Here is a 13,371-nt window from a genome sequence, read left to right as displayed (position 1 = left end):
CTGTCATATCTCAGCCCTCAGAGGAGGACAGATCTCAGAGCTACGCACCTGGGCTCCTGGCAGTGTCGACTCCAGGTGGCTGCTCAAATCCATGTTCCCATCCAAGGGACTCAGCGCCAGGCGGCTGGAACAGGCAAGAGACAGTGCATCAGAAAACGCTGTGCTTGGCAGCTTGTCTCTCACTCTAAGTCTGCTGAACCAAAAGCCGCTGGCTGGGGAGAGTCATTTCAGTGTCTGTTTATGGCCCGTCTCCCATGCCGGGTCCCTGGCTTTCCCATGACATTTACAAATAAACTGTCATGGTGGGAGACAGCAGATGGCTCTGGCTGGGAAGCATATATACAGAGTCTTACAGGTTATTTTTTTCTTAATGTGCGAGCAAGTTTTCAGCCTTTGGAGAAATACTGTGGGGTTAGTTTTGTCTGTGCAGATGTCAGTGACAAGCTCTGTTCCAGGACTGGATGCACGTAGTGCAAATAAAAGATGTTACCCATAGAGAATACCCAGACTCCATGTCACTGATTTCTCCTCCACGAGGAAGGTGACCTGCAAAGCCGAGGGGTAATGCTGATGTTGGCAATGAGACACCAGTGCTGAAAGAAGGGGTAACAGCACTCTATGGAAATCTTTCCAGCTAGAGCCACATTAACCTCTGGCCCTTTAAGAGGAGATGGTTCCAGGCATGTGTGACACCCTTAGCTCACCTCCCCAGGTGGAGAAAATTAGCAAAGTCACATGATGACAGGCAGGTCATGTGGCTAGATCATGCCTCTGACAGAGGCCTGTGGAGAAAGAGAAGGGAGGCTCTAGAGCAGTTTTCAAACTTTTTTTCTGGTGACCCAGCTGAAGAAAATTGTTGATGCCCATGACCCAACGGAGCTGCTCTCGGTCAATGGGGTGCGGAGCCAGTGTTCGGGGCGAGGGCAGCGTGCAGAGCCCTGTGGCCCCCCCACCTAGGAGCCGTACCTGCTGCTGGCCGCTTCCAGGGCGCAGCGCGGTGTCAGAACAAGTAGGGACTAGCCTGCCTTAGTCGGGCAGCACCACTGATGGGACTTTTAACGGCCCCGTCGGCAGTGCTGACCAGAGCCGCCGCGACCCGGTGCCTTACATTCTGCAACCCAGTACTGGGTTGCAACCCACAGTTTGAAAACCACTGCTCTGGAGAGCCTTGGGTTGGGAGGCCAGGGGAGAGAGGACAGACCCTCAGGAAGGAGTGCTGTGCCCAGCTTGAGACATTTAGGGCTTGTCTACACTGGTAAGTTTTGTTGCTTTTTGGCGACAAAACAGCGATAGCGTATACACTGCAATGGGACTTTTGTCAAAAAAACCCACTCATTTTGGTGACAAAAAAATTCCACCCCTGCAAGAGACTTTTGTCTTTTCCCCTCCCTTTATTGTCGACAAACAGCAAGTGTAGACACTATGCCTTTTTTTTTTCGATTTTATTGGCCTCCGGAAAGTGTCCCACAATTCCCATGCTGCCCCTCTGGTCAGCAGTTTGAACTCCACTGCCCTGCTGCCAACCTGCTCCTCCCCCTTGCAAGCCCCGGGAATTTTCAATCTCATTTCGTGCTTGCCGGCTTCCCAGGTGAGCATGGCTGGCTACCGCACCAACGCGCGCCTGCTTGGACCACCGCTGAGCTGTATATGGGGAGACGTCTCAGCTGCGAGTGACCCGTAGGAATCGGGACACATATGGGCAAATTTCTCGAGGTTTGTGTGAAAAGGGCTGTGATCGGGACACACAGCAGTGCAGAGTGAAGATAAAGGAGCTGAGGCAGGCGTACCATAAGGCGTGGGAGGCAAATCATCGCTCCGGCGGTGCACCTAAGACCTGCCGCTTCTATAAGGAGCTGAATGCTATCCTCGGTGGTGACCCCACCTCCATCGCCAATTGTCCCATGGATACTTCAGAGGCAGCAGAAAGAGGGGGTAATCCGGGGGCTGAAATACTGGATGAAGAAGTCGAGCTAGAAGAGGACGTGGAGCTCCCATCAAGGTCGCCCAGTGGGGCAGGCAGCCAGGAACTTTTCTCCAGAAGTGCTGTACGGGGAGCAGGAAGCAGATGAGACGCCGGGTAAATTGCTGTGGCTTGTGTAGGGAATCAAAAAGTGGGAGGCACGTAGTGTTCTCTGTGAGCTGGACGTTGCCCTGTGTAGCTAATCTGCATGGCTAAGCAGGGTGTTGATGGACATCGAGAGCTGCAGGGAATCCTCCAGAGAGAGGCTCTGGAAAGTTTCCAAGAGGTACTTGTTAATCCTCTGCCGCAGATTCCAAGGGATTGCAGCCTTGTTAGTTTCCCCCATTGTAGGAAACTGTCCCCTGCCATTTAGCAATCGCTGGGGCTGGGACCAAAGCGGCACATAGTGAGCTGCATATAGACCGGGGTGAAAGCCGCAAGCATTCAGCAGCTGAGCCCTGGTTTCTCTGGTCACCTGCAGCAGCGAGATGTCAGCCAGCGGTTGGCCGCCTGTGAAAAAGTGTGGGATCATTTTAGAATGAGTTTCCTGCAAAGCTGCCCTGAAAGCCGTGACCGTTTTGTATGTACGCACAACTGCCTTCCCCCCACTCCCGACACTCACCATGATTGGGGTGCTTGCGGAGCTGTGCGCCTGCCTAGACTCCATGAGAAAGTGATTGCTACTAGTTGCAAAAGGTCCTTGTTATTGAAATGTTTCAATTGTTTGCTGGAATGTTACAGACCCTCTTCTGTGAATTGTCCACAGCAGCCGAGACCTCGAGGAACACACCACGCACCCCTGCCGACTGGCTTCAGCAGATAAGGAAGATGCCGAGACGCAGCAAAGAAGACATGTTCAGGGAAGTGCTGCAGTGCGATGAGAGACAGACCAGGGACAGCATAAAGAATGCAGTATTTGCTAGGCAAGCAACAGAGCGGATGATAAAAGTGATGGAGGATCAGACAGAGATTCTCAAGTCTTTGACGCAGCTGCAGACTGAGCACATCCGTGGTCGACCTCCACTGCAGTACATGCACATGCACAATTCTTTGCCAACCCCACCCCCCTCTGTGCCCACACTGTGCCCTTTTCACTTCATAGCACTCCTGAGTTTCCCCATCACTCCACCTCCTGTCACAGCTTGCATAATGATAGCTGGAGCTACACACAGTTGTGAGGGTTTACCCTTCTTAACAATAAATCCGAAGAAGTGGGCTGTAGTCCACGAAAGCTTATGCTCTAATAAATTTGTTAGTCCCTAAGGTGCCACAAGTACTCCTGTTCTTCTTTTTAAGGTATTTAATGGTACAGCGTTTTTATTCCGTGTTCTACAAAGGCGTATAGCAATCAATTCACTCTTGGGAACAGGCTTCTAAATCATTTTGTTGCATAGATCTTGGGCCCCAAAATTGTACATGGATGCACCAGAGAAGCAACTCCAAAGCAGACATGTGTTAGTGCCCCTCATTGTCCAAGTGGTTCCTCAAAGTCTCTCTGATGTTAATAGCAGCACTCTAGGCTCCTCTGACAGCCCCAGCATCTGGTTGTTCAAACAGTGCAGCCAAGCGCTCTGCCTGAGTGCTCCACACCCAGGGCCGGCTCCAGGCACCAGCTTGCCAAGCAGGTGCTTGGGGCGGCCACTCCGGAGAGGGGCGGCACGTCCAGCTATTCGGCGGCAATTCAGCGGACGGTCCCTCACTCCCGCTCGGAGCGAAGGACCTCCTGCCGAATTGCCGCCACAGATCGCAATTGCGATCACGGCTTTTTTTGTTGTTATTATTTGTTTGTTTGTTTGTTGCACCGCTTGGGGCAGCAAAAACCCTGGAGCCAGCCCCGTCCACACCTGAGCAAACATTTCACCCTTAGATTCACACAGATTATGCAAAGTGCAGCATGTGGCTATGACCGGGAATATTATCCCTGGTAAGGTCTAGCCTGCCATTGAGACACCTCCAGCGAGTTTTCAAACGGCCAAAGGCACATTCGACTACCATGCGGCGCCTGCTCAGCCTGTTCAAACGCTCCTTGCTGCTGTCCTGAGACAGGGCTGTAAGGGGTAAGCTGGGTCTCCCAGGATTACTATGGGCATTTCCACATCCCGCACTGTGATCTTGAGGTCTGGAAAGAAATTCCCCGCCTGCAGCTTTCTGTACAGGCCACTGTTCCTGAAGATGCGTGCGTCATGCACCTTTCCAGACCAGCCTGCACTGATGTCCGTGAAACACCCCCGTTGATCCACAAGCGCTTGCAACACCATGGAGAAGTATCCCTTCCTATTGATGTACTCAGAGGCAAGGTGGTCTGGCGCTAAAATTGGAATGTGTGTGCCATCAATCGCCCCGCCACAGTTAGGGAAACCCATCTCTGCAAAGCCAGCCACTATTTCATGCACATTTCCCAGAGTCACGGTCCTCCGCAGTAGGATGCGATTTATTGCCCTGCACACTTGGAATAATACAGCCCCAACAGTGGACTTCCCCTCTCCAAACTGATTTGCGACTGACCGGTATCAGTCTGGATTTGCTAGCTTCCACACAGCGATTGCAAAACACTTCTCTGACGAAAGGGCAGCTCTCAATCTGGTGTCCTTGCGCCGCAGGTCGGGGGTCAGCTCAGCACAGCTCCAGGAAGGTTGCTTTATGCATCCGAAAGTTCTGTACCCACTGGTCTTCATCCCACACCTGCATGACAATGCGATCCCACCAATCAGTGCTTGTTTCCCTAGCCCGAAAGCGACAGTCTACCATATGCAGCTGCTCTGTGAATGCCAAAAGCACTGATAAGTTGCTGCTGTCCATATCGCACTCGGGTGCCTGCGATTCATCCTCTGTCAGTAACTTTGCGAGTAACTCTACTGCCATGCGCGATGTCTTCACGACAGTTAACAGCACATAGGAGAGAAGTGCGGGATCCATCCTCTCTCACTGCAGATGCTGGCGCGCACTATAAAGACTGACAATTGGAAAAATGGCGCAAAAGGAAGCCAGAAGCCATTGGAGGGCTGGGACACAAAGCGGTGCATGACGGGACATTTTGCACATCCCAGGATGCGCCGTGCTCCGTTTCCACCTTCCCACAACACCTAGCGACAGATGGTGTCACCAGGTACTGTGGGATACATACCCACAGTGCATTGCTCACACTGTCGATAATGGTGCCCCGAATGTGGACATGATCTGTCGACGGGGTCGCAAATGTAGACTCGCTTTGGCAACTTTGCTTTTGTTGATTTTTTCATGTTGATATTAGTTTCATCGACAAAACTTGCCAGTGTAGACAAGCCCTTATTTTGAACCCCCGGAAGGGGTGGACTTGTTTCTTGTATGTCTTAGCTGCAGACTGAAGAAGCTGCAGCAGCCAAAGCAGGCTGGATAATTGGGAGATCCAACCTGCATGAGGGGGAACTGAGGCAGCTGCTAGCCTGAAACTAGATCAGGCTGGTGGCACTGCTACACCTGCACTGAGGGTTGAAAGTTGATGGAGGCCCCCTGTCTTCACCACGGGGACCAATAGGTGGATTGCCTTAGCCTCTGGCTAGCCCCCAAGCCCTCCCCATGTGTGATTAACCAGACGTGTGGCTATTGGTATGTGTAAACATGGCTGCTCTCTCACCACACAGCTCTGTTCCGGGGGCAGGTGTTGGGTTTGCTGCTTACAGAGTAGGACTGGTCTAGGCTGGCGTTTAGTGGGACCAGGCAGGAAAGGGGATGGCTCTGGAGTATCTTAGGCTGCCTCCAGCCCGCAGATATTGAAATACTCCAATTCAGAAGTCGTTTCCCATGCGATTTCTGGTTGCTTCTTTTACACGCTGTGAACGTGCTCCAGCCAGGGCTGCTGGCCCTGCAGAAATACACACCCAAGCAGTTCAGTGGATGCAGAGGCTGCTGGTGGGAACCAGGGGGGGCTTGGTGCCTGCTGGAGCAGCCGTCCTGGGACTGCCACGAGACCCTCTGGGGCATGTGTCACCTTGCCGCCATCACAACCTGCCAGAGAAATACGAGCTGATGTCAGTCAGAGCTGAGCGGCTAGCGGTGGAGGCACCTGTGGCTACGGGGCACTGTTGACAAGGTGATGCATTCTCCTCCCGGCTAAGGAGAGTTGCACAGCCGCAGCCGGGCTGTGCCCAGCTTTACAGAGGAACTGTCGCACTGACAGAACCCACAGAGTCATCTAGCTCAGTATCCCTCGCCGCAGAGCAGGCCAGTGGCCTCGGCTAGCCAGGTATTACTCCCTTTTCCTGCTGTGACGGGTCAGACCCACGGCCTGGTATCCTCCCACTATCCCTGCCACCTCAGTATCTCAGCACCTCCATAGCCCTGACCCCCAGATCAGACCAGTGAGCCCCTGAGTCCAGCCCAATCCTCCCCGCCCTGTCTGTAACCTTTCATCCTGCATCGTAAAGAGACAAGGAAACACCAGAGGGCACTTAGGCCCCGGGGCTTGTATTCGTGTCATCCTGGAGATGACCCACCTGGGTGAGCTGAGAAGCAAAGGGGAGGCTCCTGGGGCAATGCCTGGCAGAGGACGGGTGGTGGCAGGAACCAAGGTGCGTAGGGTGGCTGGCGTTCTCCAAGGGGCCAGGGCAGCTGAGTCACCTCAGGCTGGTGGGGAAGAGGCAGCCAAGGGCTTTCCTAGAAAGCAATGCAGAGGACACGTGCATGCGACTCAGGAAACAGGCAGCTGCTTGGAAACAGCAAACACTGGGATGCAGCAGCCTGATCACACGGAGGAGCTCAAACCCCTCTGTAAGGGAATTCCCCACGTCAGGGCACTGGCAGCGTCAAGGGGAATTGAGAAATGGGATATGGGCCCTTTCCCTTCCAGGGGCACCTTGGTTAGCAGGACTAGATGGTTCTGGGGGCATGTGGAATGGATTAAGGGGCCTTTTGCCTCTAGGGGGTGCTGGTTCCAATCCAGACCAAGGTTAGTGGGACTGGATGGGCCTGGGGGGTGATGGAATGGGTTGTGGGGCCTTCCCCTCTATGGGGCACCAACTCCAATCCATACTGGGGTTAGAAGGACTAGGTGAGTTGGGGGTGTTGGGTTATGGGGCCTTCCCCTCTATGAGACGCCAGTTCCAATCCTATCAGGCCCAGCACTTCGGGGCCACATGCAATACCCTTCCCCCTCATCACCCTTCTGGCAGGTTGATGACTCTGGTGGTCGGTAGGCCCTGCAGTCCCCTGATGTCCAGCCGTGGAGCCTGGCTCGGCATTTTCCTTTGCGGCTGCGGAAGGAGGAGAGCGTGTGAAGAGAAGCTGGATGTGAGCTCTGATGTCGTTCTGAAGTGAGCAGGGGGCCATTAGCCCGTCTGCAGGTGGTGGGGGGTAGATACACACCTGTGGCTGCTTGCTCCTTTGGCTTGGCCCCTTCGCAGGGACTGGCCAAGCCCAGAGAGGCCGCGGCACGGCCATCCCTGAGCCGCAGCAAACCCCTGGCCAGCTGCTTCCTCAGCTCCGTCTCCTGCTGCCTGCGCAGGGCCACCTGGGCAGCCATGACACGCCGGCGCTGCCTGTAGGGGAGCAGAGAGAAGGCAGTGCAAACCCAGACCTCCCCCATGGGTGTCTCCTAAAATTGGGCATTGGGGCCAGACTGACTGCCGGGGAGAGCCCCCCCACCCCGCTCCTTGCAGCACTGGTCCCCCAGCCCTATGCTGGGGCATTGAGGCCAACTCTGACTGCCAGAGGAGAGCCCCCCCAGAACCACGCTGGGGCATTGGGCCAGCCCTGACTGCCAGGGGAGGGTGCCCCCTACTGAGGCCCCACCCTGCTCCCTGCAGCACAGTGCCCCTAGTATTGGGCTCAGCACTGACTCCGTGGGGAGAACGCCCTGGCACGTACAGAATGAGGATGCACTTGTCACACTGGCAGCCCTGGTACTGGCAGCCCTTCTTGTGGCCCTTGAGCAGGACCCGGATGCCATGGTTGCGGCAGCGGGCACAGGTCGGGGAGCGGGCGGGGGCAGGTGGGGCACGTTCGTCCTGGGCACTGCCGTCATCTGTGGTGGAGTCCGAGGGGCAGCACTGAATGCGTGGCCTTGCCGTGGCGGAGGGGTCGCCGCTCTCCTCCATGGTCCGTGAGCCTGAGGGGGGAGCAGTGAGTGAACACAAGGGCCATTCCTGACCCCAGGTACAGAGACCAGGCCCTAGGCATCTCCATAGCTGCTCAGCTCAGACAAAGCGGGGGGCTGGGGCTCTGCCTCAGGATCTGCCCCCAACCCGCCTCATCTTGTGCACCAAGGTTATGGCTTGTGTCAGGCTCACGATCATATATGGGCCATGCAACCTGCACCCCTGGCCGACCCATTTTCACTCTGGCCCAAACACACTACCTCCCACCTCCCACACAATTCTGCGGCAAAGGGGTGGCACTGTTGGGAGAGTGGGAGGCAGGGGGCGGTAGTTGTTACAATGCGGCACTGTTGGCTGCACGGGAGTTGACGTCCCTATGCGGTGGTCAGGGATGCCTTGATGTCACAGCGGGGCATCTGTTGAGGAGGCACAGGTGGGGATGGGGAATGGTGCCACTTGTGGCTAGGTGGGTGAGGGTTCTTCTGTGGGGCGGCAGATAGGGTAAGTCACCATAGAGTGGATGTGTGGGGGGGGGTTGCTGTCGCCATGAGGCCTAGCGTGGCCTGGCATCACTATGAGGGAAGAATCTTTTGTAAGGCAGCTGTTGAGGGGTTGATGTCAGGATGGGGCGACTGCTGGGGCGGGGGTCTCCCGTGGGGTGGCTGTGATGGGGTTGGTGTTAGGATGGGGTGATTGTTGGGGCAGGGGTCTCCTGTGGAGTAGCTGTGGGTGAGTTGATGTCAAGATGGGATGACTGTTGAGGTGACAGTCTCCTGTGGAGTAGCTGTGGGGGACGGGTTGACATCACCACAGGGCTGCTCTTGGAGGGGTGTTTCTTGGGGGGGGCTGACATCCCCTCCATGTGACGCGGCTGTGGAAGGTTTGGCACCACTGGCACTGAGTTGGTGTCAGGGGGTGTCTTCTGTGGGATAGCTGTGGGGGTTTGACATCCCCTTGGGATGAGGCAGCTGTGGCAGAGTTCGTGTCACTACAGGAGGTTGCTGGGGGGCATCTTCTGTAGGACAGTGGTTTGTAGGTGGAGGGGAAGTTAAAGTCACCATGAGGAGGCTGTTTGGGTGTCTTCTGTGGCCAGGTTGACAATCATGCTGCGGTGGGTGGAGGTGTTGGCGTCACCACAGAGAGGTTGTTGGTGGGGGCATGTCTCCTGTAGGCATGTCCCCATGGCACCATAGGGAGGCTTTTGGAGAGGGTATACATCTCCTGTAAGGTGACTTGGGGGGAGGGGAGGCATCAACATCACTTCTCCCAGGGACATCGCCATGGGAGGTTGATATCCTCTCAGGGGGGATGGCTGTGGAGGGGTTGTTGCCATCGGAGGTTGATATCCCTTTGGAGGGTGGTGGTGGAGGGGTTGACATTGTGTGTGCGGTTGTGTGTGCGGACGTCTCCCAGGGACATTGCCATTGGAGGTTGATATCCTCTCAATGGGGGATGGCTGTGCAGGGGTTGACGTTGCCAGGGGTGGCTGTGTGGGGATGTCTCCCAGGGAACGGTGCTGCCATTGCCGTGGGGGGTTGATATCCCTGGGGCGGTGGCTATTGCCAGCCAAGTGCTGGCTGTGCACTGGGGTTGACATGACCGCAGGAAGAATGGCCTGGCTCTATGGGGGGCAGGCCCTGGTACCTCAGGGCTCATGAATTTGCAGAGGGCTCTATGCTTGCCCCTTCCCCCTACACTGACTGAACCTAACCAACCCTGCCTGCCCTGAGAGCCAAGGAGCCAATCACAGCGCCTCTTTCAGCAGCCTCTCACGAGTGGACCAATCGCCCCTCTCCTTTCGTCTCACTTTCTAGCGGGTGTCCAATCAGAGGCGATAACCCTTTTCCCGCCTTTGGGCAGCTAATCAGGCTCGCGCTCCCCTCAGGGAACAGGGTGGCTCGAGCGGCCGCTCCATTCCCGCGCTCCCTGGGAGCCAGCCAATCAGCGGCGGATGCGCCTCAGACGGGATAATAGGGGAGGAGGGAACCTCCTGCGATCGGGACCGAACCATCTAAGGAAAGGGGAAGCCACTGAGCTGAACCATTGTAAACGTAGGAAGAGCTGCTTGCTTGTGTACATGGGAGTTAATGAGGAATGAACCATTGTGCAAATGGGGACAGAACCATTTTTTTGGGCGGGGATAAAAGGGTAGAGATGGGGACTGAACCACTGCGTAAATAGGGGGCTGAAACTCTGCCCCATAGAGGTACCATCGCCCAGGATGCACATGTCTCTGGAGGGGCCCACCAAGGCAATAATTCCCAGCATGCAATGCGCCAGCGCAGCCCATGGAGCTGGAGTAGTTCCCAGCATGCAATGCGCCAGCGCAGCCCATGGAGCTGGAGTAGTTCCCAGCATGCAATGCGCCAGCGCAGCCCATGGAGCTGGAGTAGTTCCCAGCATGCAATGCGCCAGCGCAGCCCAAGGAGCTGGAGTAGTTCCCAGCATGCAATGGGCCAGCGCAGCCCATGGAGCTGGAGTAGTTCCCAGCATGCAATGCGCCAGCGCAGTCCAAGGAGCTGGAGTAGTTCCCAGCATGCAATGCGCCAGTGCAGTCCAAGGAGCTGGAGTAGTTCCCAGCATGCAATGCGCCAGTGCAGCCCATGGAGGTGAGGGCTGCCAGCAATCACTGCTCCCAGAGGCAATAGCTCCCATCATGCAATGCTGCAGTGTAGCCTGTGGGGGATGACAGCTCCCAGAATGCACTGCTTCATCTGAGGTTTGGCCTTTGAAAGTGTCATACGCTGCTGGAACCCAGGGAGGTAAAGCGCTCCCAGAATGCACTGCTCCCACATGACCTAGGGAGGGGACAGTTCCCAGCAGGCATTGCTTCTGTGGGGCTCATGAAGTTAACTGCTCCCAGCATGCACCACTGCAGAGCGGCCCATGGAGGTGGCAGCTCCCAGCATGCTGTGCTGCAGCCTGGCCCAGCAGAAATGACAGAGTCGTCTTAGCCCCAAGGCCAGGACCGTTTTCCCCGGGTTGGGGCGCTGACCTCAGTTCTCCACTAAACCCGCGCTGGGGGACTCAGTTCAGCTCAGCCTCTCACTCCCTTTGCACAGTCAGCGGGTAAGACATTGCCCTTAACTTCCTGTGCCAAAGTGCTGCTGGTCATGGTGGTAAGTTGCTGCCATGCCCCACCCCAGAGGGGCCGCGTCCCTGCGCCGGATGAGGGGTCCCCGTATAACCAACCCTGCCCCACCCCAGAGGGACTGCCTCCTGTGCTGGGAGAGGGGGTGTCTGCATGGGGGCTGCCAGTCTAGCGTTTGTTCAGCAGCGGAGGCGGGGGAATCGTTTCTCGTTCTCAGTTACTGATAGTGGCAACAGTGACATGAGGAATAACAGAGCAGTGCTGAACACAGAGCTTCAAACTCCCCTCCCCGAGCCAGGCTAGAACCCAGGAGTCCTGGCTCTGAGGCCCCCCTGCTCTAACCACTAGACCCCATTCCTGTCCAAGAAGTGGGGAGAGAACCCAGGAGTCCTGGCTCCCCACCTCCTCCTGTAGGATCACTGATTTAACACAGCCCCACTGTGCGTGAGAAGAGGAATCCGCAGCAATGAAAGCGAAAGCCGTGCTGCATAACCCTGACCTTGCTTTCCCCTGCCCAGGGACATTTGTGACCTTCCTGCACTCTGAGACTCCTTGGGCAGGCCGCCAGCCAGGTTTGAGCCAGAGCTCCTGGGTTCTTTCTCAGAACGAGGAGGAGAGTGGAATCTAGTGATTAGAGTGGGGGGCTGGGAGCCAGGACTCCTGGGTTCTGTCCTAGCTCTGGGAGGGGAGTGGGGTCTGGTGGGTTAGAGCGGGGGGATGGGAGCCAGGACTCCTGGGTTCTATTCCAGCTCGGGGAGGGGAGGGGTGTCTGGTGGGTTGGGGGACTGGGGACTGGAACCCATGGGGTTTCCTCCTGGGTCATGTTGGCAGAGACCCAGGGGGAGGTTCACGTTCCTCTCTGGGAGGGAGCACTTGCAAGTTTAAACTAGTGTCCATGGTGGCGTCTCTGTCACTTGAGTCTGTAACCTGCGATTTGGGGCCGTCACTGACTCAGCCGGAGGTTGGGGCCTGTTACAGGAGGGGGTGGGTGAGGTTCTGTGGCCTGTGAGGTGCCGGAGGTCAGATTAGAAAGATGATCATGATGGTTCCTTCTCACCTTAAAGGCTATGGGTCCTATCTCAGCTCTGGGAGGGGAGTGGGGTATGATGGGTTTGAGCAGGGAGGGCTGGGATCTGTCTGCAGCCCTGCCATTGACTCCTTGTGTGTCTTTGGCCCAGTCTCTGCTTCATGCCTCAGTTTCCCCCTCTTTAAAACAGGGCTAGTCAGCTCCCTGCAGAAGGCCTGTGTGGCTGGAGAGCGGGTCCTTTCTGCCCCCTCCTTGTGCAGAGCGGGTGCCCTGCGGTGGGCCTGGCGCTGGTGGTCCCAGCTGGCTCCCAACCGTGGCCCCTCCAGAAGCCAACTGGCATCCCCGCTGCACTGCCTCTGGTGTAACACTGCCTTCTCTCCCCCAGCCCCGTGCGCCCGACCCCCACGGACGCCATGGAGCCCGTCTGCCTGGTAGAGCCGGTGCCCAGCTCTGGTGCCCTGCGGGTGAACCCGGCCGCCCTGGGCCTGCTCCGAGGCCTCACCCGGCCCCTCCACGTCCTCGCCGTCTTCGGGCCCTGTGGCACCGGGAAATCCTTCCTCATGGACCGGCTGGCGGGGCAGGGCGAAGGTGAAGGGACCCCATTGCTCCCCATTCTTTCTGCCTGTGCCTCCACCATTCCCCTGTGTCCCCCGCCTGGGCTTCCCCCAAGTCCCCTCCTGGGCCTCCCCAACCTCTCGCCTGGGCCTCCAGAACCCCTGCCTCCCCTGATCCTCTGCCTGGGCCTCCCCTGATCCTCCGCCGGCACCTCCCCGACCCCCCTCTCCCCACAGCCCCCACTCAGTGCCCCTCTCTGTCCCCACAGGTTTCCCCTGCTCCCCAGGGATCTGGGTGTGGTGCCTGCCCCACCCGACTCAGCCTGACCAGGCCCTGGTGCTGCTGGACACAGAGGGATTCACCGAGGAAGAGGTAGTAGGGTCTAGTGGTTAGAGTGTGTGTGTGCGTGTGTGTGTGTGTGTGTGGTGGGGGGGGGAAGGGAGTGGGGTCTGGTGGGTTAGAGCAGAGGGGGCTGGCAGCCAGGACTCCTGGGTTCTCTCCCGGCTCTGGGAGGGGAGTGGGATGCAGTGGTTAGAGTGTGTGGGGGAGGGGGAGAGCTGGCAGCCAGGACTCTGGGGTTCTCTCCGGCTCTGGGAGGGCAGTGGGGTGCTGTGGTTGCAGGGGGGGCGGGGGGCTGTCAGCCAGGCTCCGGGGTTCTCTCCCGGCT

At 57.2% G+C, this 13,371-nt stretch overlaps 1 protein-coding gene across 1 annotated transcript in view; it reads left to right on the top strand.

Moving 5' to 3' along the window:
- The first annotated feature begins 10,925 nt into the window (after positions 1-10,925).
- The window catches only part of LOC117869534 (guanylate-binding protein 1-like), a 65,142-nt gene continuing 62,696 nt past the window's right edge, over positions 10,926-13,371 (top strand). Inside the window, exons 1-3 of the mRNA XM_034756450.1 lie at positions 10,926-11,100; positions 12,535-12,737; positions 12,973-13,076. Coding sequence (XP_034612341.1) covers positions 12,563-12,737; positions 12,973-13,076 — 279 coding nt within the window. The 5' untranslated portion in view covers positions 10,926-11,100; positions 12,535-12,562. The remainder of the gene's footprint in view (positions 11,101-12,534; positions 12,738-12,972; positions 13,077-13,371) is intronic.

Source organism: Trachemys scripta, chromosome 24 (assembly GCF_013100865.1).
Source record: "Trachemys scripta elegans isolate TJP31775 chromosome 24, CAS_Tse_1.0, whole genome shotgun sequence".
Classification (NCBI taxonomy): Eukaryota; Metazoa; Chordata; order Testudines; family Emydidae; genus Trachemys; species Trachemys scripta.
The sequence above is the reverse complement of the archived record's forward strand: the minus strand, read 5'-3'. Positions and strand labels throughout refer to the sequence as shown.